Genomic DNA, 24015 nt, shown 5'->3' with positions numbered 1-24015 from the left:
TTTTACAAAATTCAGAAAAATCCTGTCTCCTTTTTTTCGACAGTGCTGATAAACTTTAAACTCAAAGCACCTTATATAACACCATGCATTTGTGCTAACATTCTAATAAAATCAGGCTGAGTGGTGTGTCGGTCATTATTTTGCAGACTGTCAATGTCCTCTGGTCATGGATTCTTGTATCTCTTGATAGCTCTCACCACCAACATTCATTGTTAAAAATAGTCCAGAAAACCAGAAAAATTAAATCATGGTGAAGTTTGAGATTTCATGATGCATTTAATCTTGGCTTAAAAAACTAAAAATCTTGTTGACCTCTTAGATTTCACTCTTTAATAAAACACAAAAATGGAATTACGAGGTTTTGTTATGGCGCAGCAGCTGTTCCTGCACTGAAAGAGATTCAGGCCCTCCTCCCACACTCCCGTTTTTGTCTTTGTGGTGTTAGCGTTGCCTCTTCTGTCTGACCACTCCTCAGGTTACGGGCTGGTGCAGGAGGAGCTGCTCTCGCCGGCTTCCATGCAGTACAGCCTGCCTTCTCCCCTGGGCGTGGAGCCCTATTGGCAGGAGGTGTCGAGTCTGGAGTGTGCCCCTATTGCCCCCACTGAGGAGGAGGCCATGCTGGAGATGTCAGACGTTCAGGTGTGGCCAGCAGGTGTCAGTCCGTCCCTGGTGACTGTTGAGGACTCGTCTCTGGATGGCAGCAGCCGGGCCGATGACTCTGAGGCGAACACACTGAGCCTACCCTGCAGCAGTTTGGGACGTCCCAGCAGCGGAGCCAGCGGGGCCAGCGGCTCCATCATGGAGCTGGAGGAGGAGGAGGAAGAGGAGGAGGTGGACGAAGAGGACATACAGCACGATCCAGTAGCTGGGGGAGCCATCCCCAAAGCCAACCATAACGGGCAGGTTGGAGGTCAGAGGTCGGAGGGGAGGAGGGCAGAGACGGTGGCAGGCTGCAGTGTGGCAGGGGGTGCTAGAGGAGGAGCAGGTGGAGGAGGGGCAAGTTCAAGCTCAGAGGAAAAGTTTTCTGTTCTTACAGGGCAGCAGATATACGCTCAGCTTTGTGAGAGGACCGGCCTGACCCGAGCACTTGAGCACAATGGAGACAGGTGAGGGACTCTGCAGAACTACACTTTAGTTTAATTTGGGACTAGATGGAAACAAAACAACATAATTTACAAGCAAATTACTGAATACAAAAAAATATAATCGTCAAAATATTGTTAGAGATTTTTCAGTTTCAGTGACCAAGTTCATTGTGTTTTGTAAATATTAACAAATTTAGAGTTTAAACCTGCAATATACTTGAAAAAGGGTGGAACAGAAACATTTTCCACTGTGTTACATCAGCTTGTCTGTTAATTACACGTTTTAATCTTTTGGGAACTGAGGATACTAACTGTTGCTGTTTTGAAAGTGGAATATTTGCCCATTCTTGCTTGATACAAGACTTTAGCTGCTCAACAGTCTGTGGGTGTCTGATACTAATCTTCATGCTGCAATATAGGACACAGATCTGGACTGCAGGCAGGCCAGTGAAGTGCATGCATTCTCTGTCTATAAAGTCATGTTGTTGTAGTATGTAAGGTCTTGCTGAAATAACCATGGACTTCCCAGGAAAAAAATAATGCCTTGATGTTTCTCTAAAATCCCAGCATACACCTCCACATAAATGTAACTTTCAAGCACGTAAAAGTTAGTGATAATAGTGTAGATGGACTCTTTCTTTGACAAAGTGAACTTGATGTCTGTATTCTTCATAAAAACAAGCTTAAATGTGGACTTATCTGACTATAACATGTTTCCACTGTCTTTTGAGATGAGCTTGGGCCCAGAGAACACATTTCTGCATAGAATTGATTTGTGGCTTTCTCCTTTTATTACAGAATTTCAGATTGTAAGTTGAATTTTCTGTGAACATTATATTGTGCCTGTCCCAAAAAATTTTGGGGTGGGCTTTTTTATGCTCAGGCATAAAAAGCAAAAATATTTATACTAAATAAAAACCAACTTGGTCAGCCAAACAATTTTTCTGGAATTTTGTCACTAATATATTTATATCTGAAATATGCCAAAAATACATTTCTGGAAATTTGTACGTTTACAATTCTTAGAACAAACAACTAAAAACAACTAGAATTCAGGTTGAATAGGACATGGATTGGTTAACATCACTTGAAATAAATAAATAAATAAATTAACAGTAGAAAATATCACTTTCAGTGCTGTGTTTGTGTGTTTTGTGTCTCAGGTTAAGCAGTGGTGCATTTCAGCCATATGTCCAGGAGAAGGACTCCTTTTCAGAATCCCTGCACAGCTGGTCACAGTCCAAAAGCAGGCAGGCGACGGGGTCTTCAGGGCGGGAGCAGAGCCAGTTGGCCCAGGAATCCCTGCTGACGCCGGTACGTGACACAGGCCATTCGGAGGTCCTGCGTGGGAGGCTCCTGGGAACTCAGCCCTTTGAAAAAGGGCTGGGCTTCTCCCACCAGGAAGGGGAGTTGCGGGTATGGGACCAGGACAGAAGGAAGGCACAGGTGTGTCCCCTGCCCTGTCCAGTGTAATAACAGTTTTGAACAGTTGTTTTGAACAGTGGTGTAATATGTTTCAACACAAGCTTTTTGCTATTGAGGAACATAACACCTGGCTGCTTCTCTTTGCAGAGAGATGAGCAAGTAGAATTCACCAGTGAGCGTTTGAGTGAGGAGCAGTTCACAGATGAGCATGGCAATGTCATGACCAAGGTGGGAGACTCCATTTGTCTGTTACAAAGTTAGCAAACAGATACATACTGATGTTATAACTAGGGGTGAGATTCACCTGGCATCCCACTGTACCTGAGAAAAGTTTATTGCATGTTTCAGAGCGGCTAAATATTGCAGCAAGACATTTTGATGTATTATGAATTTTGACTTCTATCAAGTCATTTTTAGTTATTAAGCCTTTAGAATTTTCTATGTCTGCATTCATTTGCATCAAAATTTCAACAGATTTTCCAAAAAGTAGATAAAAAGAAACACATAAAACATCTGAGACATAACTATTAGTCTTGGCCATTTATTAATTAAGGAAAATTACCCAATATTTCATATCTGTAAGTGGCAAAAGTATATGAACCTTAAGAATGATAATTTACTGGTGACAGAGCAAGGTTTTTCAATCAATGGGAATTTTTCAATCAGGTGTGAATGGGTGCCCTGTTTTATTTAAAGAAAAGGGATCTCTCAAACTGTTCATCACAACAATTTTTTGGAATTGTATCATTAGAAGGACCTTAAAAGAAGATTTGCTGATGCTCATTAGGGTGGAAAACTGGCAAAAGAAATTAATGTGTTGGAATGGCCAAATCAAAGTCAGACTTATCCATATAGAAATTTTGTGAAAGGACTCAAAGCATGCATTTTGTGGAAGGAAACTCAACGTAAGAGCTGAAGCTAAAATTCCTCTAAGCTGTTGTGGTAGACTAATCAACAATTATTTGAAATGTTTAGTTACAGTTATTGCTGCACAAAGGGGGTCACACCAGATACTGAAAGCTTTGCATACTTTTGCCACTCACAGACATTGGTGGAGACGACAAAGGTTTAGATCAAATTTATGCAGAAATATAAAAGATTCTAAAGACTTCACACATTTTCAGACATGTATTCAGTACACACCATTGTTCAAAGCCTTTTAGGGTAAGGGTCATTTTATATATACCGCAGCGGCATTCCAATTCCTGCATCCTGTTAGGCTAACAATGAGCTTAATACATATTAAAAACATAAATAATTATTGAACAGTGATAGTATCAGTGCTTTGATACTATAATTGCACCCAAAATATTACCATAGTGTTGTATCAAATTTTTCTCCTACCCCTAGTTATAATCCCATTAGTTTTGTAGGGATTATGTCAGCTTGTCTGAGGCCATCTCTCCCTGTCCTCCCTCCCTCCTTCCCTGCTTTAGCTGGGTGTGGATGTGAAGAGGGCAGCACAGGCTGTGAAGCACACCAGTCTGCGGAGAGTAAAGCACTGAAACTAAGACTTACTGTCCTGAAGGTATGGGACAGACAGAGCAGGACTGAACTGTCAGTTCTTTAGTAAAGATAGAATAATCAGTTAAGCACAAAGTCAGGCAACAGTGCATTTTCGACATACGTAAGTCACAGCTCATTTATAGATAGCAGGAATGGATAAACATTCAGTCAAAGCCAGGCATTAGCAATATCTCTGTAACAAAGGCCATAAGTGTAAATCTAATGTTTGATTTTTATGTTCAAAGTAATGAAGCGCTCATTTTCATTAACTGCAGCTCTTCTGCTGTCCTCTAGGGCCGGACATCCACTGCCAAATCACCCCTGACCCAAACACACTTGGGAGACAGAACGAGACGAGGGGCACATGAAAGGCAAGACGATGGGAGAAAAAGCACTAAATGAAAGAAATTTAAAAAAAAAACACCACCACATCCCACCCTCTGCCACCTCTTCAAAAAGGAAAGAAAAAGAAAAACCAAACCTTACAGGAATGACCGTGGAGCAGCGCTTGAGAAATGGACATCTACCTGTAGTTTTGTATCATTTTTAACAACGGGAAAAAAATGACATATGACTAGCTTAGGGCATGATCTTTTTGTACAAAAGATGAAGAAAAAAAAACATAAAAAGCAACAAAAAGTGCTTCCTGTCAACTGTAAACGCATGATTGATTGCTGGTGCATGACCTATGACCTTTGAGCTGTCATTATCTATAAACTAAAATGGTACATGGTAAAGGACCATTTGCAGGACCGCACAGGACTTACTGGACCTTCATTCCCAAAAAAAAAAAAAAAAGGAGTCAAAAAAAAAAAGAGAGGGTCATCTCAGAAAAACACAGCCAAAAAAAGCAACAGTACTTTTTTCCTTTTTTTTTTCTTCTTTTTTTTCCTCAACAAACACAGAGCAGCGTAGCGTATGCTGAGCCCATCACTGCTTCATTTACATGGGCCCTTTATACTGTTACTATATGTGATTATATGCACTCTATGCTATGTGAATGTGTGTCCGTGTGTGCGTGTGTGTGTCCGTTATCTAAAGCATGTGTTACTTGCTTCTTGCTTGGCACTGAGCGTTCTTCTCCTGCCACGTTGAGAGCCCGTTCAGTGTGTGAATGAGAATAAGCCCTCCGTGCTCTTCCAGGCTTTTTTGATCCCCTTTGTGAAATGTGTTTGTGTTCTTTTGATACAGTCTGCCATGTTTTTTTTTTTTTAAATGTAGTTCCTGGTCAGAATCTAAAGGCTCCCCCCTAAGATGAGGGAATATAAAAAAAAAACAAATATGGTTCTTCAGCTGGAGATTGTGTTGCTGTGTGTTGGTCTGTATGTGGCAGTGCAACACCCCAATGTCCCTCTCCACTATTACAGTCACTCTGTCTTGCATTTTCTTTGTCTAATAATCTGCCATTCTCTCTTCTATATCTTTCCTTTGTTGTGGTGTGTTTCTGTTTCTCTTATTACTCTGCAATTTTGTTTTCTCTTTGGTCTCTTTCTTGATTTTCAAATTCTGTATGTCAGAGCATGCCTCACTTTGTTCTGTGCTTTATCTCTCTATCTTTGAGTCTTTACCCCTCACCTATCTATTAGCCATCTATATCTGTAGCTCTATATCTGTTTACTGAACTCCAGTGGACTGACTCTAGTGACTGATGTAGCACTGAGCGCTGCTTTCACACTGCTCCTCATGCTTCTCTATGGCCCTGCCCTGGGGTCCAAGCACATATTTCATTTCCTGTGCATTATTATTTTTGACCCTTACTGACAAATGAAAGCTTGTAGCACAGACACGTGGAGCTTGGGTGCACACTTTGAGCTACTTCCAGCATAATGTGTAGACGGCAGGATGAGGTTTGAATATACAGTAACATCCATTCAGATGTACAGTAAACATAGACAGATAAATATATACAGACAGCACTGTGATAGTCCACCTTATAATTGACCCCTGAACTGTGAACTCACAACTGTCTGTCATTCTTTCGCTTTGTCTTTCATACACACACACACACACAAACCTATAAATCTACAGTAAATGAAAAATTCTTTGTAATTGTATCTATTACATATGACATCATATTCACATTTACATATTTATGTTGACATGTACTGACTTTTGAGGAGAGCCCAAGCAAAGTGAACACTAATGTAAGCTTAATCTACCAAAGCAATAATAACAAACATGGTAAACAGTTGGGTATGTGTGTGGGTGTGGGTGAGCATGTGTGTGTGTGTCTGTGTATGTGTGTGTGTGTGTGTGAAAGAGAGAGAGAGCCTGCGTATGTTCAGAATTTATTGTATTTACCCAACATTTGAGTAGCATTTCTAAGATGTTCACAATTCAAGTGATATTAATACATGCATGAATACAAAAAGTCACAAAGTATGCAAGAATGTGACATTCATATGAACTCAAGTTCGAAGAACGGACTCCTTATACCGATGTCTTAAAACTGCAAGCTGGAAAGCGAGCTTTGTCGGCTCAGTAAATCATAAGGCTTAATTTTATATGACTTGACCGCTGAAACATGGTGTTTTGGCTCTGTATTCAAATGTAGCACAAATGCTTACATATTCACACAAGCATTTATTTCTGTTTTCAGTAGATTTTAATCATGTTTCTGATACTCTGGAGTGAATGAATAAGTGACTGAATGAATGAATGAATGTTCTTACAAAATTGCTGAATCAAGGAGTATAGGGGATAATGGAAAAGTGATTGTATTTTCTCATCAAAAAAGTCCAGTTAGGTATTAATTTTGTGGTGAATGAGTGACAACTGTTTCCTGTGTGATTCCTCACCTCCACTCACTATAATCTTAGCTTTTAGTTTTTTTGTTGTTTTTTTTCCTCCATAGCTCACTCAGGTTTGTGTTAACAAATGATTTTTCTTCCACATTTTGCCACTTATTTAGAGATTATTCCTACAGTATGACTATCTACAGGAACATGACTAGTGTCATTTGAGGGACTTTGGGGTCAGGGCAAGGGGCATTAGTTAATGCAGAATGAATTATGAAGGTGGCTGGTTGGGCTTCCTCTGACTCAAATTAAGCTTGAGCTGGTCCAGCACCTTTGCCCTGTTACATTAGACAAAAGTCCATGGACGCATGCCTGAACATCAGGAGGTCAAGGGCAAAGTGGGGGGAAGGCGAGGACCTGGTGTCCTTTTTTTTTTAAAGAAAAAAAAGGGCACGCAATATGAAAGGACATTACAATTATGATGTATTACAATGAGTTTATGTAAAATGTTACTGTTGCAAAAATCTAGAGTTCACCTATACTCCTTTAGAATGGATAAATGACAATATTAACGCAATATCATATTACTCTGTACTAAGGAATGCAACTGCACACATGCACAGAACAGATGTTTTTAATAAAGAATATATGTATAAATATATGACAAAAATATAAATATATATTAATTAGAATGCTATGCACCCTTATTAGAGTTGTTATGGATGTACTTTGAGCATACTAGCTAGAATCAAGTTATAAGAACATACCCATATCATGGGGAATGTAGAGGCTTTGTAGCTATCTGGACTTGTTTTCTTTTCTTTTTTTAATTGTTCCTGAGAGAAGAAAAACAAACATGAATATGTATACAAGCCTTTTAATCAGATTCATTCTGACATGAATATATGTATAGATCATTTACCCTGCACACCAGCTCAGACCATTTACAAAAATTAATAAAGAAAAATGTGACATATTGGGAGTGGCCTTTAACTGTGTGTGTGTGTGTGTGTGTGTGTGTGTGTGTGTGTCAAACCAAACTGATGTTGCACATAAAACTGGCCTAAACCTACTCAAAGTTATTAATTATGGCAGACATGTGCACAGACAGTGCTTTGCTTTGTTATAAGCCCTTATGTTGATAGAAAATATCTTGTTAGGGTAAATTTGATCTATGCACATTTGTAATGCTCATTCATTAAATTTTGAGGAATGTACATGGCATAGAGCAAATCTTCTATGGTCACATTTTAGCCATACTATTTGCAGAAATGCTAAAAAGGACTTGCTTTGCATTTAACAAGCAGTGTATGCATTGTTTCTATGAGGTACACAGTTTGTTGTGTTTTATTCATTCAGTCAATCATTCATTGTCTGTAACCACTTACCCAGTTCAGGGTCACAGTGGATCTGCAGCCTACACGGAATCACTGGATGCAAGGCAGGAACACACTCTAAGGGGGCGCCAGTCCTTCACAGGGTGACACACACATTTGCTGTAGTTTATATATTGGCAAAAATTAAGCTAACAGAGTAAGAGAGATAGGGTAGCACGGTGGTGCAGCAGGTAGTGTCGCAGTCACACAGCTCCAGGGGCCTGGAGGTTGTGGGTTTGATTCCCGCGCCGGGTGACTGTCTGTGAGGAGTTGGTGTGTTCTCCCTGTGTCCGCGTAGGTTTCCTCCGGGTGCTCCGGTTTCTTCCCACAGTCCAAAAACACAGATTGCTGGGTGGATTGGCGACTCAAAAGTGTGTGTGTCCCTGTGAAGGACTGGCGCCCCCTCCAGGGTGTATTCCTGCCTTGTGCCCAATGATTCCAGGTAGGCTCTGGACCCACCGTGACCCTGAACTTGATAAGTGCTTACAGATAATGAATGAGTAAGAGATGGGGGATATATATTCCCTTTTGTTTTCATTCATTCCTCACACACTCACCTCTCGCCCAGTGGACACTTGCATTGATTATTATTTTTATTTTATTTATTTATTTAATAATGGGAGGAAACTGGAGCAGCCAGAGGAGAGCAAACAAAACCCATGGGCAGTGGCCAAGGCAGGGAATGGGTCCAGAGACCCAGGAGCTATGTGGCAATGACCCATCTGCAGTGCCACTGTAAGGTTATATTACACATTTGTTATTATTAATTGTTTTACTGTGTCTAGAACAGGTAAGAACAAGGCACATTATAACCTTCGTATAAACATATAGGAAAGGAAGAAATAGCTGCGCAATCAAAAACTACAAATCCCACTGTGCATTGACGTTACCCGCCGGAGGGGGCGCCATCGCGTCTGTCTGTGCTGTGCGAGGTTTTAAATAGCGCTTTAACTGCTGTGGTTTTGTTCAGTTTTTGGAGCGAGTGTGAGAGAGTGAGTGAGAGAGAGAGAGAGAGAGAGAGAGTGTGTCCTCGTGCTCGTGGAGCAGTCTAGGCGTTGGAGCTCGTTTGCGAGCGTGAGTGTGTGAATGCAGTGGAGAGAGTTTGAATATTTAGATCTATTTATTTTTATATGTAGACTTCGTCGTACGGCGGAATAAACGGAGAAGGTAAAGCGTTAATATTGGTGGAGAGTGGGCTTTGCTAAAGGTTGCTATTGCTAACACGCTGTATTCGTGTGGCCTGCTGTGCTCTCCTGTTTAACTCTGGTTTTAGGGTTTGTTTTGGTTTGTTTTTTCAGGATGTCTGTTAGCAGTGAGAAGAGCACCAGCAGGGCCATACCTGCCACCAGGAGAGTGATTATCAGCGACGCGGCCCACATGCCCCAGGACTACTCCACAACCCCCGGAGGGACCCTTTTCAGCACGACCCCCGGAGGTAACGCTGAATAAAACTCTTCCTTCTGCAGCTCGGCCCCCTGAATCTTACTGTGCTTCTCGTCTTTGCACGGTCCCCACCGCTGCATTCTCTATAGTTAGCTTGAGGATTAACGTTACTACTGTTTTTCTTTCTCTGCGCTGCTGTCAAACTGTCTGTCTGTCTCTGTGTGTCTGTCTGTCTGTGGTGGTATGTGACGTTTGTTTGTGTTCCTCTTTGTCCTGTCTGTCGGTACGGGTCTGATATTCTCTGTTCTTTGTTCGTCTTCCAGTCCGTTGCCCAGGGTTTCTTAAAGCAGAATTATGCAAATGTCCTCTCCATCGACTTTCTCTCAATATATCTATATTATTCAGTGGTAAACAAAATCATGTTGGCTTCTCTGGTCTGGAAGGACCATGTTTATTTGAGAGCTTTACCAACTTTGAATTCTCTGCAGTGGTTTGTATTGACTTCAGACGTGGTTACATTGCATCTCTAGGAAAAATAGCCAGTTAACTTAATAGTTCAGTTAACCTGGTAAACAAAGATTTCCTTGTGTAATGTAAAGTACGATGTCTTTCACCATCCTACCTATAACACACACTAAAATAACACATCCTAGATCTCAATTAATGTTATATTCCAGTTGAAAACTTTATTCATTACATAGTGAAATGCATCGAGAACAAAATAAATATTATCCCATGGAGGTCTGGATTTGGAATCATGCTCAAAATAAATGCGGAAAATCAAATTACAGGCTGATCTAACTTCAGTGGAAATTCCTCAAGACAAATTTAAATAAGGCTCAGTAGTGCGTGTGGCCTCCATGTGCTGTATGACCTCCCTACAACGCCTAGGCATGCTCCTGATGAGGTGGCGGATGACCTCCTGAGGGATCTCCTCCCAGACCTGGATTAAAGCATCAGTCAACTCCTGGACCTTCTGTGGTGCAACTGTTAGTGGAGGTCTGGGGAAGGGGCAGGCCAGTCCATAGCATCAATGCCTTCATCATGCAGGAACTGCTGACACACTTCAGCCACATGAGGCCTAGCATTGTCATGCATCAGAAGGAACCCAGGGCCCACTGCACCAGCATATGGCGTCACAATGGGTCTGAGGATCTCATCCTGGTACCTAATGGCAGTCAGGGTACCTCGGGCTAGACATGGAGGGCTGTGCGGCCTACCGGCCTGTCTCCTGTTATTTCCTCCATGTTCTGGACACTGTGCTGACAGACACAGCAAACCTTCTTGCCACAGCTTGCATTGATGTGTCATCCTGGATGAGCTTCACTACCTGAGCAACTTCCGTGGGTTGTAGACACCGCCTCCTGATACATTTAGGGGGGAGAGCACTGACAAAATTCAAAAGTGACCAAAATATCAGAAAGGATAAGAATAGAGAAATGGTCTGTGGTCACTACCTGCAGAACCACTCATTTATGGGGGTTGTCTTGCTAATTGCCTCTCATTTCTACCTGTTGTCTGTTCCATTTGCACAACAGCAGGTGAAATTGATTCACAATCAGTGTTACTTCCTCACTGAACAGGTTGATTTCACAGAAGTGTGATTGACTTGGAGCTACATTGTGTTGTTTAAGTGTTCCCTGTATTTTTTGAGCAGTTTGTGTGTGTGTGTGTGTATGTATGTATATATATATATATATATATATAAGTTTGAAAGTGTGCAGTTGTCAATTGGCGAGACCTGAAGTCTGCTTTCTTTGACCATCACTGTGAACAACTCATGACAGTTGTCTCTGAAACTGAGCATTTCTAACCCTGCCCCTATACCTTAAAAATTTAAATAAGTAGAAAATCTGAGAAATGTGTTCTTTAGTTTAATACCTAATTTTTATGTTTATTAGAATTTATACACTTCATGTAACCGATAATTTCATATGCCAATGCTCTGTGATTTTGTTTCTCTCATTCTTTCACCCACTCAAATTGAGTTAGCTATATAATACTATAAAATAACAGTATAAAATTGTGTAATAGTACAATATGCCAAAACAAATGCCAAAAGACAAGCATAAAACAGCAATATACACAGTACAAAATGGCAAAAAAAATAGTGATGAGAGTAGGTAGTCATCCAGTGACCAGCACTGATCAACTGGGTTAAAACAGTCTCTATAACACATGTATGTATATGCACACTGATCAATCAGATGTAATGTTATGACCATCCCCTTGTTTCTACATTTACTGTCCATTCTCTCGGCTGCACTTGCTATGCCGGAGCATTTTGTAGTTCTACAGTTGCATACTTTCTTTGCCCCGTTTAACCACAGTGAGTGACAAAATAGAGCAGGTATAATCTGGGTGGTGGATCATTCTCAACAGTGCAGTGACACTGACGTGGTGGTGCGTTAGTGTGTATGCACTGATATTACTCACTGTCTACAGTTAGACACACCTACCTTGTTGGCCAACCTTGTGAATGTAAAGTCAGAGATAGTATCTCATTTGCTGCTGCACAGATTATGTTGGTCGTCCTCTAGTCCATCGGTTGGCACAGGATGCTGCCCACAGGATACTTTTGGCCGGCTATATTTGGTTAGTGGACTATTTACAGTATGGTAGTGACACAGAGGGCTTTAAAAACTCTAGCAGCACTGCTGTGCCTGATCCACTCATGTCAAAGCAAAGCACAATAACACAAAACCATCACCACATCAGTGTCACTGCAGCACTGAGAATGGCTGGTGGCTCAAACTATACGTCCTCTGTGGTTGTCCTTACCATTTGAAGAATAGGATGAAATGGAATGGATAGTTTAAAAGTGGTGTTTGGATAATAATATGTATGTTTGCATTGTTCACCTAGTACAGCTTGGGGGATACAGAGCATCCTGTTTCTCTAGGAACAGTATGTTCTGAATATATCTCTGTGGTTTACAATCATCTGTGTTCAGTGCTTGCAATTAATTGGAATGCATCTGTTATGACCAAAGAGCCTGGTGGCAGCCACTCTTATATACTCCAAGCAACAGGAGTATGTTCCTGCGGTCCTTCCAGCCATAAGCACACTTACTCTTAGTGACATACACAGTGACACCACCCTGAGCATATGGTTTCTGCTATAGTTTTAGATTGGACTCTATCTTAATAACAGGATATGGAAAAAGTACATCTGGAGCTTTATGGCAGATGACTGTTGCTGGCATGTGACTTCTTAATGTTTCCTCACTTACTGTCATTCGGTTCTTCTTTTCTCCCTCACAGAAAGTCTTCTGTTATTTCTGTTTTGTCTCTTTGGTTGTTTCACACCCACAAGAATGAATGTATAGGCTGTGTTTGCCCAGCTCACTGTTTTACAAGGTGATTGTTGTCTGTCAGATTCCTGTAACGCTGTAAACAGCTGTGGGGGCAGAACTTCCATAACTTTTATGAGCCCTTTACTGTAGTGATTCAGCAGTCAAGTAAAGGCACTGGATTTTTTTTTAGTTATGCTATAAGAGCTGCGTGTGATTTTACATTTGGTTGAAGTTGAATTTGTGTAAGAACACTTAAATTCCTCTGCATATGTGCTCTTCTCAAGAGGAACTGTGAGTGAAAGCTTGGAGAGTTTAGACTTAAAAACATTTTTCTGTCACAGGAACTCTGTTTCTTATATGTTTGAAGTGAATGTTGATATAATAAATATATATCTTTTATGTGACAGAACACACTGTCCGGCACGTCTGTTTCTTTAGCTGCTCAGCCTGATGGTACAAGAGCTACAACTTTTTCTCCCCCAAGCTGTTTTGAAAATGTATAAATTCTAACACACAACTTTTTGTAGAAAGCACAGCATTTGTGAAGCTCTGGGCTTCTAGTAATTTTGATGCAATAAATAAATATCATCGCTGTCCCATTAAGAACTTATACAGGGGGTCCTCGACTTACGACGTTGATCTGTTCCTACATAGATTTTCAGTGTAAGTCAGAACATATGTACATACTGTACGTAAATAACGTACTGTAAGCACTTATCCTACAATGCAACTGGGGTGACAGCGTCCTCATCGGTCCCAAGCCGCATAACCGTGTATTCTTCCGCCGTTCCGAAGTTCGCGTTACGGCGTTTACGACGCAAAACCACTTAAGTCGAAACAAGGCTTTATACAGTAAACGGGAGATGTGTTGTAACCACAAAACATCGTAACTCGGGACTGACGTAACCCGAGGACCTCCTGTATCTCACAAAATAATAACAAGAGAAGGAAAAAACTTTCTTAACTACCAGTGGATGTGTACTTGAATAGACTTTATTCTTTTTTCAAAGTAAATTTGGAGCATTTCTATTGGTTCAAATTTTCATGCAGCTGATGGGTTCAAATGATGCCATAAACTGAAAATCGACAGATACATGTTTTTAATTGGACAGTGGCGATATGTAGGATATCACCTCGCTCAGCATGACTAAAAATTCAGCTACGTTGGCATTTCTCTTCCAATAAAATTATTTTTTAAACAGATACTCAGTTTTTAGTGTCACTGAGGGCTGGCCACTCGTGTTGACACACAGGTCTTTACATTCGAAGCTGATGGACTGTAGTTCAAAGGTGTGTGTTTGTGTTTTTGTGTGGGAAAGCTAATGTTGAACTGACATGGCTGATAGCGTCCGAACTGATAGCGTGTTCTCTCTGCGCTGGCCTTGTTCTAATTTGTTTTTTGTTTGGCCTGTCAGATATCCCCGTAGCCTTTCAGAATTTTTAATTTAGATATTTATATTATATATAATTTAAAAATGAAAATGGTAAAGGTATATTGTACGTTAACTAATAAGGACAAGTCAAAACCTGTAAGGAATCACTTGTCAAAGTGAGATGAGGCAAGAATGACACACCCTACGTTCATGAGCTGACCTTCATGTTGTGCAACCCTACCTTTTCAGGGGATTGGGAGAGGGAGCTGACACTTAGAACAGCTCAGCATGTGTATTAACCTCAGCTGAAGTACTAGGTTTGGCCACTGCAAAAGAAAGTGCAAAACTGGATTTAGATCAGTATAACTGACACCTCAAATCTCAATTTCATAGGCACCCGAATCATCTATGACCGAAAGTTCCTGCTGGACTGTCGCAGCTCCCCGTTGGCTCGCACACCCCCCTGCTGCCTCCCGGACATTCCAGGGGTGACCAGCCCTCCAACAACTACTGTCAACAACGACAAGGTCCATGCACAAGAAATTCTCAATAACAACATCAGTCCTCCTGTGGACAAGGGTGCAGGTAACGTATATTGTACTGCCACATTACACTGAATATACTTTGTTATATCATATACTTACAGATTTTAATGTACAGGATTTGGATTTGTCATAAATGCAGTTTACACTTCCAATATCACTTATTATATTATATATCATTTAACACCAGTTTTTGTTTTTTATGAAGACTACACAAACCCTACCTTTCAGAGCTCAGTCTAAATTTGAAAACAGCATGTTTTTAATTAAATTTCGGAAAGTTATAAATGTAAGTGGTTACACATATAATATGCTTTTCAAACCAACAGCAGTTTAGCCTTGCCTGTAAACATTGAGGCCACAATGAATGTTTCGTTATAGACTGCTTTTAGAACAAAGCCTCAGACATGGCAGGCAGTCAGTCAGTAGAGAGGTCATTGACATACACAGATCCTAAGGACACCATCAGTTTAAATCAAAGCAATAAAGAGTGGTTTGGAAAGTGACCGTATAAAAATGAATTAGGACTGGTTTTTGTACATGAAACCACTCGAAAGCCACTGTCTACATCCACATTGTATGAAACAAACAAACACACGTCACTCAAATTTTAAGTGATTACAAGTGATTTATCAACAGTCTAGTCAAAGTGGTTATTGATTTCTTTGAATAGTACAGCAATATTGACCCAGGGTAGTTGGTGTGCAGTGAATCTCTTGGTAGGAGCGCAAAAATTGCATCATTGTTTAACTGGTCATGTGAGAGAGAATGTATGCAGGCTCCAGCTGGTAAACTACAAATTGACCAGTTCTGCTTATGTTACATTTTGCATGAATGCTGTCCAATTGGGTTTTTGTTACATCCAGGAGAGGATGCCCAGTTTGAAATGGACATCTAACAATGAAGAGTCCATTTACCCGGAGGAGAAGATGGCTGAGAGGAATATTACTGTGATGGTGACTGTGCCCTGAATGGATGAGTGAAACAGAAGATTACTCCATTCATGTCATCACCCTCTTTCATTATCTGCTGTTTTTGTTTAGTTTTTTCTCTTTAATGATGCTGTCAATTAAGACACGCACAAGCCATTATTTTTTATGAACATCAGCACCCAATGCTGTGCCTAAAAGTGCCACTAGCTCAGAGTTTTCAGGTAGTGCCACCCAAGCACCCTGCTGTTCGGGGAACTGTCCACTGGTCTTTCTGACTTGTTGTTCGACGTGAAGTTTGATACAGCTTGTGTAATTTGTTAAGTGACCACTGGGGGGGACCAGTGATTTGTTTGAATTAACCTTTTTGTATCATGAGCTGGAAGCACATAAGACCCAGTACCTTCTCACCATATCTCAAAGGTTTAGCACAAGATAACAAAGGATAATTTGACCACTACCTTTCCTCTTGGCAGCATTTATTTTGTAATGGGGAAAAAATGTGTTTCTTTTGAAAAGTACTTTCAACTAAAGTGTCATTCAACAGAATGTAAAATGACTTTTTTATTTTGTTTATGCCATGTACTTCCCTTCAATTGAAATGGAAGGAATATATTGTGCCCTGTTATTCCTCGAGAGACATTGAAGCATATGAAAATTGCTGCAAATGAGCAATTAAAAACACATCTGAATTCATTCATGTTTTGACTTTGATGTGGTGTATCTGCTAATGACTTTCACTAAACACAGGAAAGATTTTAATAAGATTTAAAATTTATTAGTTATGCATAAAATAATACATTTTCAATTCACAATTTTCTATTTACAAACATTTCATCAACACTAAAAGTAAGGCATTGGGGGAAAAGTTAGTGATTTCAAGTGGAAAAGCACTCAAGCAAATAATGCCATCACAATCACTGTAAAAAAAAAAGGGCTATGTTAAATAAATAAATATAAATGCAGAAATTCTAATGCTTTCATACATGATCTGCATCGGTAATAAGTATTTTCTTCAGTGCTGAAGTCTTTCTGGAGTAGAGGCATTGTAAGTGCTGAAGTTGTGTTGGCTCAGTGTCTGAAGATCATTGGCAGCCGCATGCTTCTGCCACCATGCCTTCATGATGTCTCATGACCATCTTCCCGTTCTCATAGTAGAGCATGGAGAGAGGAGCTAGGCGTGTGGGCACGCAGGAGGGACAGGGTACACGGTCTGAATGGTGCCTCTTCAGAAGACTCTGTGATAGATAAGATAAAAAGATAGATAAAAAAAAAAAGGTTAGCATCTTATTCAGTGATAAATCACAGACATTGAGTTTATTACAAAAGAGAATGGGTTCATAGTAAAATAAAAAATCATATATATATATATGAAAAAAAAAGATCCTATTTAGTCTGGGACTGGGAATCCTCGCATAGAGGACTCCTTACCTGCATGTATGCGTGGTTTGATGGAGTTAGGGATTCATCCACCGGAGTAGGGCAGGTTCCCTCGCAGCGATAGGCATTGTATCGCTTCGGATATATGATCCATTCACTCCAGCCAATCTGGTCAAAGTCCACCCACATGTCTACTCTTCTGCACAGGGGCTTCTTCTCACCTTCTGGCTGGGAGGGACTGATGGGTAAACCCAGCCCTGCTGCTTCACGCACTTTCGTATGAACCCTGTGGTTCCGCTTGTGTCGTCGGGCACCATGCCCATTGTTGCCACTAAGCCGGTCCAAAGCCACATACTTTGAGTGTTCGGCTGTGCGGATAAGAGTTGATGCTCTTCTCTGCGCCTGCTTTGAGTAAACCACCATCATGACCCTGTTGGCTGTGGGATGCTGAATGGGTTGGAGATCCTGGCTCAACCCTGCGCTCAGTTCCTGGACAGGCATGGGTCCACCCTGGTGCAGCCAATACTTCAGCAGTAGAGTCATGTTGAGCACCCTCCAGGACGATTGTGAAGATGATGATAGGCTCGGTGAAGGTTTGAGCCTACCTAGGTAAAGACGCTCCTCAGCACAGGACTCACACTGGCCTTTAGGAGCATGGAAGATGTCCACTACAGAATTCTCTGAGGTGGAAAACTCAGGAAGGCGAATCCGAAGCTCTGACCTCTGGACATTGTCAGTGGCTGAGATGGAGGACATGTCAAAAGTGATTGCCCACTTGTCACCCACTTGGTGGCAACCTAAACAAGAAAAAAAACAGCATCAGAACACTATTCCACAAAGGGCTATTTCTTAATACAAGCCCAGACGTTATTTAATTATGTAATGAATGTTCGGCGCTTAACAGCCAGAAAAGACTGTTTTAACACATTGGCAGCCGAGCAGTTAATAAAGCTTAAGGCCTGAAGTGTCAGATTGTGTATTCATACGAAGCCAGAATGCTTTGAATGCAGACACCTTGATGTTAAGCTAATACACACTGACCAAACAGCCTAATAAACAAGTCCGGCAAGAAAGACGGCCATTACACACCAGCCCAGACTAACGGCTAAAATGCTTCTCAACATTTTTACTGAATTGTTAAAATTTTTTATTGTGTGTAATCACTCAATTATATACGAACTTTTAAATGACTAAGTAAAATACGAAAATTTAAATATATATAAACTCGTTAAAAAAAAACCCCGGAAAATAAATAAATAAATACAAAAAAATAAAGAGTAATATAATTATTAAATTCGTAGATGTTAAAATAATTTGGAGAAGAAAATAACTAATAAAAAATTATATATAATTTGATTATTTTTTTCCACATATGATTAAGTGAGAGAATCCATAATAAGAGTGTAGGAAGTTACTCACTGTGGGCCTGGAGGCTGAGCACTGAGTCTGAGTGGTGAAGAGTCTGGTCTCCGCGGTAAAGCTGCAGCATGTAGAGCGGGTAAGAGGAGCGGAATTGTCTCGCAGGTGGGCTTCCACATCGCCCTGTGGGCAAAAAGATGACCAGCACCACCCCGCAGATCAGCCACATCGCTTTAGAGGTCATATCCGATAGTAAGATGGAGGACTGTGGCGAGCGGAGAGATAGAATAGATGTTTTCCCTAGGGGTGGATCCCGGAGAATGTTGTGTTTTGGTTTCTCTGAGGCCGACTTGGCTACTTATAGTGACCAGTGGTCTTTTGAAGGTCCGTGTGCCATCTGCAGGGTCTTTGAGGGGCTCAGAAGGAGGCTGGAGGTCTCACGAGGGTCGTTGCTGCACCGAAACCGAGCCCCCTTTTAGTGTGGACTAGAGGTGTGAAAACATCAATCCGTCAATCTTCACTACACGCTCCAACAACAATGACTTCAGTGGAGCAGCTCAATTCATAAGCTCCACTTTGATTAATGGCAGAAAAAACAAGATATTGAATTTTCTGTTGCATGAAAATAGGGGACGCCACCTTTGTTACTTTAACTTTTCAGCATATTAAAAACATAATCATAACGCTGACGTCACTAAGAGCCTCCTCGTTTAACCTACTGCATTTTACTGTCTTTTTTTTTTCTTTTGAAAGGAACCTGTTGGGCTTTACTGTATTTTTCCCACCTCCATAGGTCCACCAAAGTGCCATTTGAAACCTAGCCACACTCACTGACCACACAGACCAGCAACATTATATATGGTCAGTGACATTTAAACTCTCTAGGCTATTATTTACGTCCTTTCACCTGCATAATCCATTTTAGTATTAGATCAAGAGAAATCAACAGATATGACCTTATTATAGGTGATGTTATAGTGCGTGAAAATTAAACAATAGACCTTGCCTAATTAACTCATCTATATCTGACTTTAAATTTCCCTTATCCCACAGATCTTCAGCTTGATGAAACTGTGACTAAAACGTGAGCTGTGAGTTGAACAAAGCTACAGGAAATCCATATATAATTGTGAATAAAAGCTTAAAAATAACTAATCAAATTGAAATAAGTACAGCTAGATAATCACCTAAGACATACATTAAATAAAGGATATATTTATTCATTTGTAGTTTCCTTTCATTAAACATAAATAAATGTGGACATGAATGATTTAAAGCCCCCCAAAAATTAGAAACTGTATTGTTTTTGTTTCCTTGTCTCCATGTTTATTTGAATCCTGATTCAGTACACAGAGTTGTCTGTGGATTCTGTTTACGCACCTCTGCTCTTTCATTTCCCAATGACCCATGTCCAGTCAGAGATCATGGCCTGTCACTTTGCAAAAAGTATCAGGTTCTGTTGAAATCATACAGTGTTTCAAGACATTGTCTTAGAGACGTGCTTTAAATAGAAGGATGTTATTCTGCTGACTGCATCCTCCATGTAGAGATGAGATTGAGGCTCGACTCTCCCTTTGTTTGTTCATAAGAGCAAAAGTAATGATTTTATATAAATGGCCAATAGGGGACACTGTGTTACAAGGTCTGAGTGCTGCTTGCTGAGTTGTGAAAGTGATGTCTGGTGTGTAAAAATGAAGTCATAATGGTCTCGTTCTCAAATTAATATGCTTTTGAATTAGAATTTGATTACTCTTCAGTGAAACTTGGCATTCCAAAAAATACTCCATCACTAATTCATTTCCTGGCACTTGTATTTGTAATTTTTTTTTTTTTCAGAGGAATTTGGTTTTGTGTGATTATGAAATGCTTGGCCAAGGCTGACGGAAATGGAGCCAAAGCCAGTGCAGCTGTGATGCTGCACATGATTTCAACCAAAGCTGACCACAAAGAAAGCTGGTCACTGTACAAGTCACCTGCGCTAGAATACGTTCCAGCTTTGGTAATTAACATGGAGATCAACATGGTTTTCCGCCACCCTCCCAGTTTAGAAGATTAGATGAATTAATGGTATGAATGAGGCCCCTTGATCTTGTCTGAGTTTCCCATAATGGAAGCCAATCAACTAAAATGGAAAGTCCTATTGACATACATGAACTCTGAGCTTGCCTGATACTCTACAACATTAAATCATTCTGCAAAACCATTTTGGTGGACATAGGATACGCTGTCAGACGTAAGGGGTGCTGTCAAGGTATATTTTGGTTAAACAATGACCAACAGTGTAAATGTCTTCTGGGTAGAGTCCCCTAAAGTGTGTACTGTAAATATCACTCCATCCCCAGGGAGAGGGTCCTCATTGTCCTTTTTAATAAATGTTCATTTGTAATGAAATAAAAAAAGAATTAAGACTCATAAATGTATAGCCTCCTAAATATGACACTAAAGAGGAAAGTCAAATCAAAAAAATATCTCAGTAGTATCCCCTAGACAACTCGTGTACCTATGTCTAATTTTTTTCTTCTGAGGGCATACATACATTCACACCCACACATACAGATATTCATTCACACCAGGACAGTTATCAGAGAAGGCAATTCATCTAACCTCCATGTTTTTGGACTGTGGGAAGAAACCTATGCAGACACAGGGAGAACATGGAAAGTCCACTAAAGATGGCACTCTAACCCAAGATCCCAGCGCTGGGAGGCGAGTGTGCTACGCACCAAGCCACCGTGCCGCTCTGTGTCTATTGCAGATTCAAAGTCAAAATGCAGAACATAGTGTATTGTTGGTCTTCAGTTATTTGCTGCATCCACAGGTGGCACATCTGGAGAGTTCCCATCCATTTGCCTTCTGAAAACAACCTGTTTTGCAAAGTATATTCAACATAGAATGTAAAGAACAAAGGGAGGTTTCATAAGTGGCACCGATTTAATGTGAAGTCAACGTAAGATGTGAGCACTCTGAGGCTGACTTACTGTGACAAATGCAGTCCTAATTAATCAGCAGGGATGCTGATAGCTGTGGATCTGTTTGCAAAACACAGGCCTTAGGGCCGCACCAGAAAAAAAGAGCAGTGGGAGAAGGAAAACAGAATCGGGCCTTTGTGTGGTGTTGGGAGAGCTGTGCACTTGGGCTACAGACGGCTGGAAAACAAAAAGGCCATGAAATATGAAAGGGCTGCTCGAGCGCCTTTGCGTCATTTGAATAATGGGGATAATTACCCTCGCTGCAGAGAAGCACCTGTATTAGAAATAAGCCTTTGATACCAACTTAAATTCAGTATGATCAGTGCTGTGTCATTAAGATTCAGAACATAGGTCCTTGCTTTTTCCAGACCAGAGAGATTCACTTAGTCAACATCTGATGTCCTACTCACTTTTACAAACACAGCCAAACTGTGGCATGTTCAAGTAATGCGCACTTTGTTGTGCAGATGGTGCGATCTACATAAAGCATTCATGAAGCCTTAGGGAGAAACAATTATATGAAAATCAGTGAGTCTGCACAAAGATCTGTGCAAAGTCCTCATTACTGAAGCCAGACCTTGAGTCATTACGAGAGACACTTCAGTGAATATCTTTGCTTTTCAAAAAATATGAGTAAAAACCATTCTTAACTTTTAATGCAAGCTCCTAAAATACACATTTGGTTCCCCAAAGAACCTTTCAGTAGATTCTTCTGAAACACTGTAAATGTGTGAGGAGAAACCTTTTAAAATTTAAAGACGTTGAAAGAACCCCGATGCATCATAAAGGTTCTAGGAAGAACCATTAATTTGGTCAAAAAGCTTGGTCAAACTTGTCCATATTTCCACTTTTTAGTTGCACTTCTTGCTAGTCTTATTAGAGATAGAGAGTTAGGCTGCATGAACATACCTTTAAATTGAAAAATATATCAAAATCCTTTTTGGTGCTACATAGAACCACCCTCAAATAGGTTCTATAAAGAAACATATTCTCCACTGATATGAAGAATCATTTAAGCATGCAGGTTGTTTTGTGAGTTTCTTTATTTCTCTAAAGAACCGTGGCCTTAAAAAAGAACCATTGTAGAACCATATTTTTAACAAGTGTATATCTCTAGTGATATAAAAGTGTTCTTATAGGTCGTTGCTCTTACAACATGTTGTTTAAAGCACCATTTGGAAAACCATTTTTAACTCATTCATTCATTCATTCATTCATCATCTGTAAATAGAAAAACAGGATAATGAGAGTGAACAAACTTTTTTAAATTTTAAAGAACATAGTATTATGGCACTGTTAAGCCAGTTTATGGGTTCTTTTGAGACCTTTAACATTAACCCTTAAAAAGGCTCTTCACAGTCACAAATTTCATGTAAAGGGTTTCAAGGAAATACTTGAAAAAAACACTTTCTATCAAACATGAATATTTATATCTTCACCTGTATTATTTTCTTTATCACACCGTTTCTAACTGCTTCCCTGTCGTGTGTTGTCCAGGACTGGATTTTCTGTCTAATGCCTCCATCCTCCAAACAACAGGTGAATACTGTATACAAGCATGTCACATGAAGCAGAGGTATGTGCTACAGCTGAGATCAAATCCCATCTCTGCCATTTGCACCCTATAACCAACCAGCTGGGTGAGTTTTATTGTGGGGTAATAATTATACTGCCATCGCCTTCAGTCAACTTCAGCCTCACTCTAAAAAATATTTATGTAAAAGTGCAGAAATTAAAATGATTTACACATCTAATGTAGTGTTATGTAATTACGACACTATTATATTTTTAAATATATTTGATCACACAATTGTTGGATTTATTTGCACCAGACTAGGGATGGATGATAATTAAGTATCAATATATATCACAATATAAAAGGTTTCAATAATAATATGATTTTTAAACACAATTTAAATATGTCAACATACATTATTTACAGCATCTGTCACTGACTGACGTTCATTAATATTGACAAAGCCAGAAGGTTGATGCTTGATGGTGATGCCATGTTTCATATTTGTTCTTGGAAGTATTTCAGTGGATTTTATATGGTTCATATCAATATTGGAATTATATCGTATTGACCAAAATTTAAAAAATATACTGTGATATAAATTTTGACTATATTGTCCAGCCCTATGTCAGACAAATCTATCTAGATGGGTTCAGGTAGCAATATCTATGATGTTGATGTTAAGCCACACAATGTGATTGGACTGTTTATCTGTCACATACTTCTTAATGTAAAAAAATAATTATCCAAATAATAGGTAATATCCTATCCTAATGAAAAACATTAGCAAAAGATATGGACCTAAACGCGTTTTGATTTGCTATAGCGCCACCATTAGGCCAATCAGTGTAATTTTTGTTGTCCTCCAAGATGCACCCAAACTACATCAACCCTCCAAGTGGGGAGTCTGTACGACCTACGGTCTCTTCCGCACAATGACTTTTTAAAGAGAAAAAGAATAATAATAAGAAAAACCGTAACAAATACAATAGGGTTCACCGCACTGAGTTACTAGTTGATTGAAAAACAATACACCATAAAGACTGTGGTAAAAAGATTACATTTAAACGTATCTTTGCGGTACAAATAACACATTAAGCACTATAGGTAAGAAAGGGAGTCAATATAAAGCAGTTCAT

The 24015-nt window shown here is 40.0% G+C and overlaps 3 protein-coding genes across 6 annotated transcripts in view; 2 read left to right on the top strand and 1 right to left on the bottom strand.

Annotated features, from left to right (window-relative positions):
* The window catches only part of ank1b (ankyrin 1, erythrocytic b), a 107098-nt gene extending 99382 nt beyond the window's left edge, over nucleotides 1-7716 (top strand). For 2 of the 4 annotated variants that reach the window (XM_066646008.1, XM_066646007.1), the window contains 4 exons: nucleotides 476-1106; nucleotides 2249-2531; nucleotides 2658-2738; nucleotides 4311-7716. In XM_066646008.1, coding sequence (XP_066502105.1) covers nucleotides 476-1106; nucleotides 2249-2531; nucleotides 2658-2738; nucleotides 4311-4418 — 1103 coding nt within the window. In that variant the 3' untranslated portion in view covers nucleotides 4419-7716. The remainder of the gene's footprint in view (nucleotides 1-475; nucleotides 1107-2248; nucleotides 2532-2657; nucleotides 2739-4310) is intronic. The other 2 variants (XM_066646010.1, XM_066646009.1) reach the window with 2 other exon arrangements.
* Nucleotides 7717-9096: 1380 nt separating this feature from the next.
* On the top strand, nucleotides 9097-16352 carry eif4ebp1 (eukaryotic translation initiation factor 4E binding protein 1). The gene is made up of 4 exons (XM_066646226.1): nucleotides 9097-9297; nucleotides 9429-9565; nucleotides 14575-14766; nucleotides 15590-16352. Exons 2-4 carry the CDS (start codon nucleotides 9430-9432, stop codon nucleotides 15619-15621), a joined length of 360 nt encoding a protein of 119 aa, XP_066502323.1. The 5' UTR covers nucleotides 9097-9297; nucleotide 9429; the 3' UTR covers nucleotides 15622-16352.
* Nucleotides 16353-16406: 54 nt separating this feature from the next.
* On the bottom strand, nucleotides 16407-18905 carry ndr1 (nodal-related 1). The gene is made up of 3 exons (XM_066646225.1): nucleotides 18452-18905; nucleotides 17084-17829; nucleotides 16407-16890 (listed from the first exon to the last, which is right to left on the bottom strand). The coding sequence occupies exons 1-3, from the start codon at nucleotides 18633-18635 to the stop codon at nucleotides 16738-16740; spliced, it is 1083 nt and encodes a 360-aa protein (XP_066502322.1). The 5' UTR covers nucleotides 18636-18905; the 3' UTR covers nucleotides 16407-16737.
* Nucleotides 18906-24015: the final 5110 nt, after the last annotated feature.

The sequence above is a fragment of the Hoplias malabaricus genome, chromosome 15 (assembly GCF_029633855.1).
Source record: "Hoplias malabaricus isolate fHopMal1 chromosome 15, fHopMal1.hap1, whole genome shotgun sequence".
Lineage (NCBI taxonomy): Eukaryota > Metazoa > Chordata > Actinopteri > Characiformes > Erythrinidae > Hoplias > Hoplias malabaricus.
Note: the sequence above shows the minus strand (reverse complement) of the source record. Positions and strands in the feature narration are given on the sequence as shown.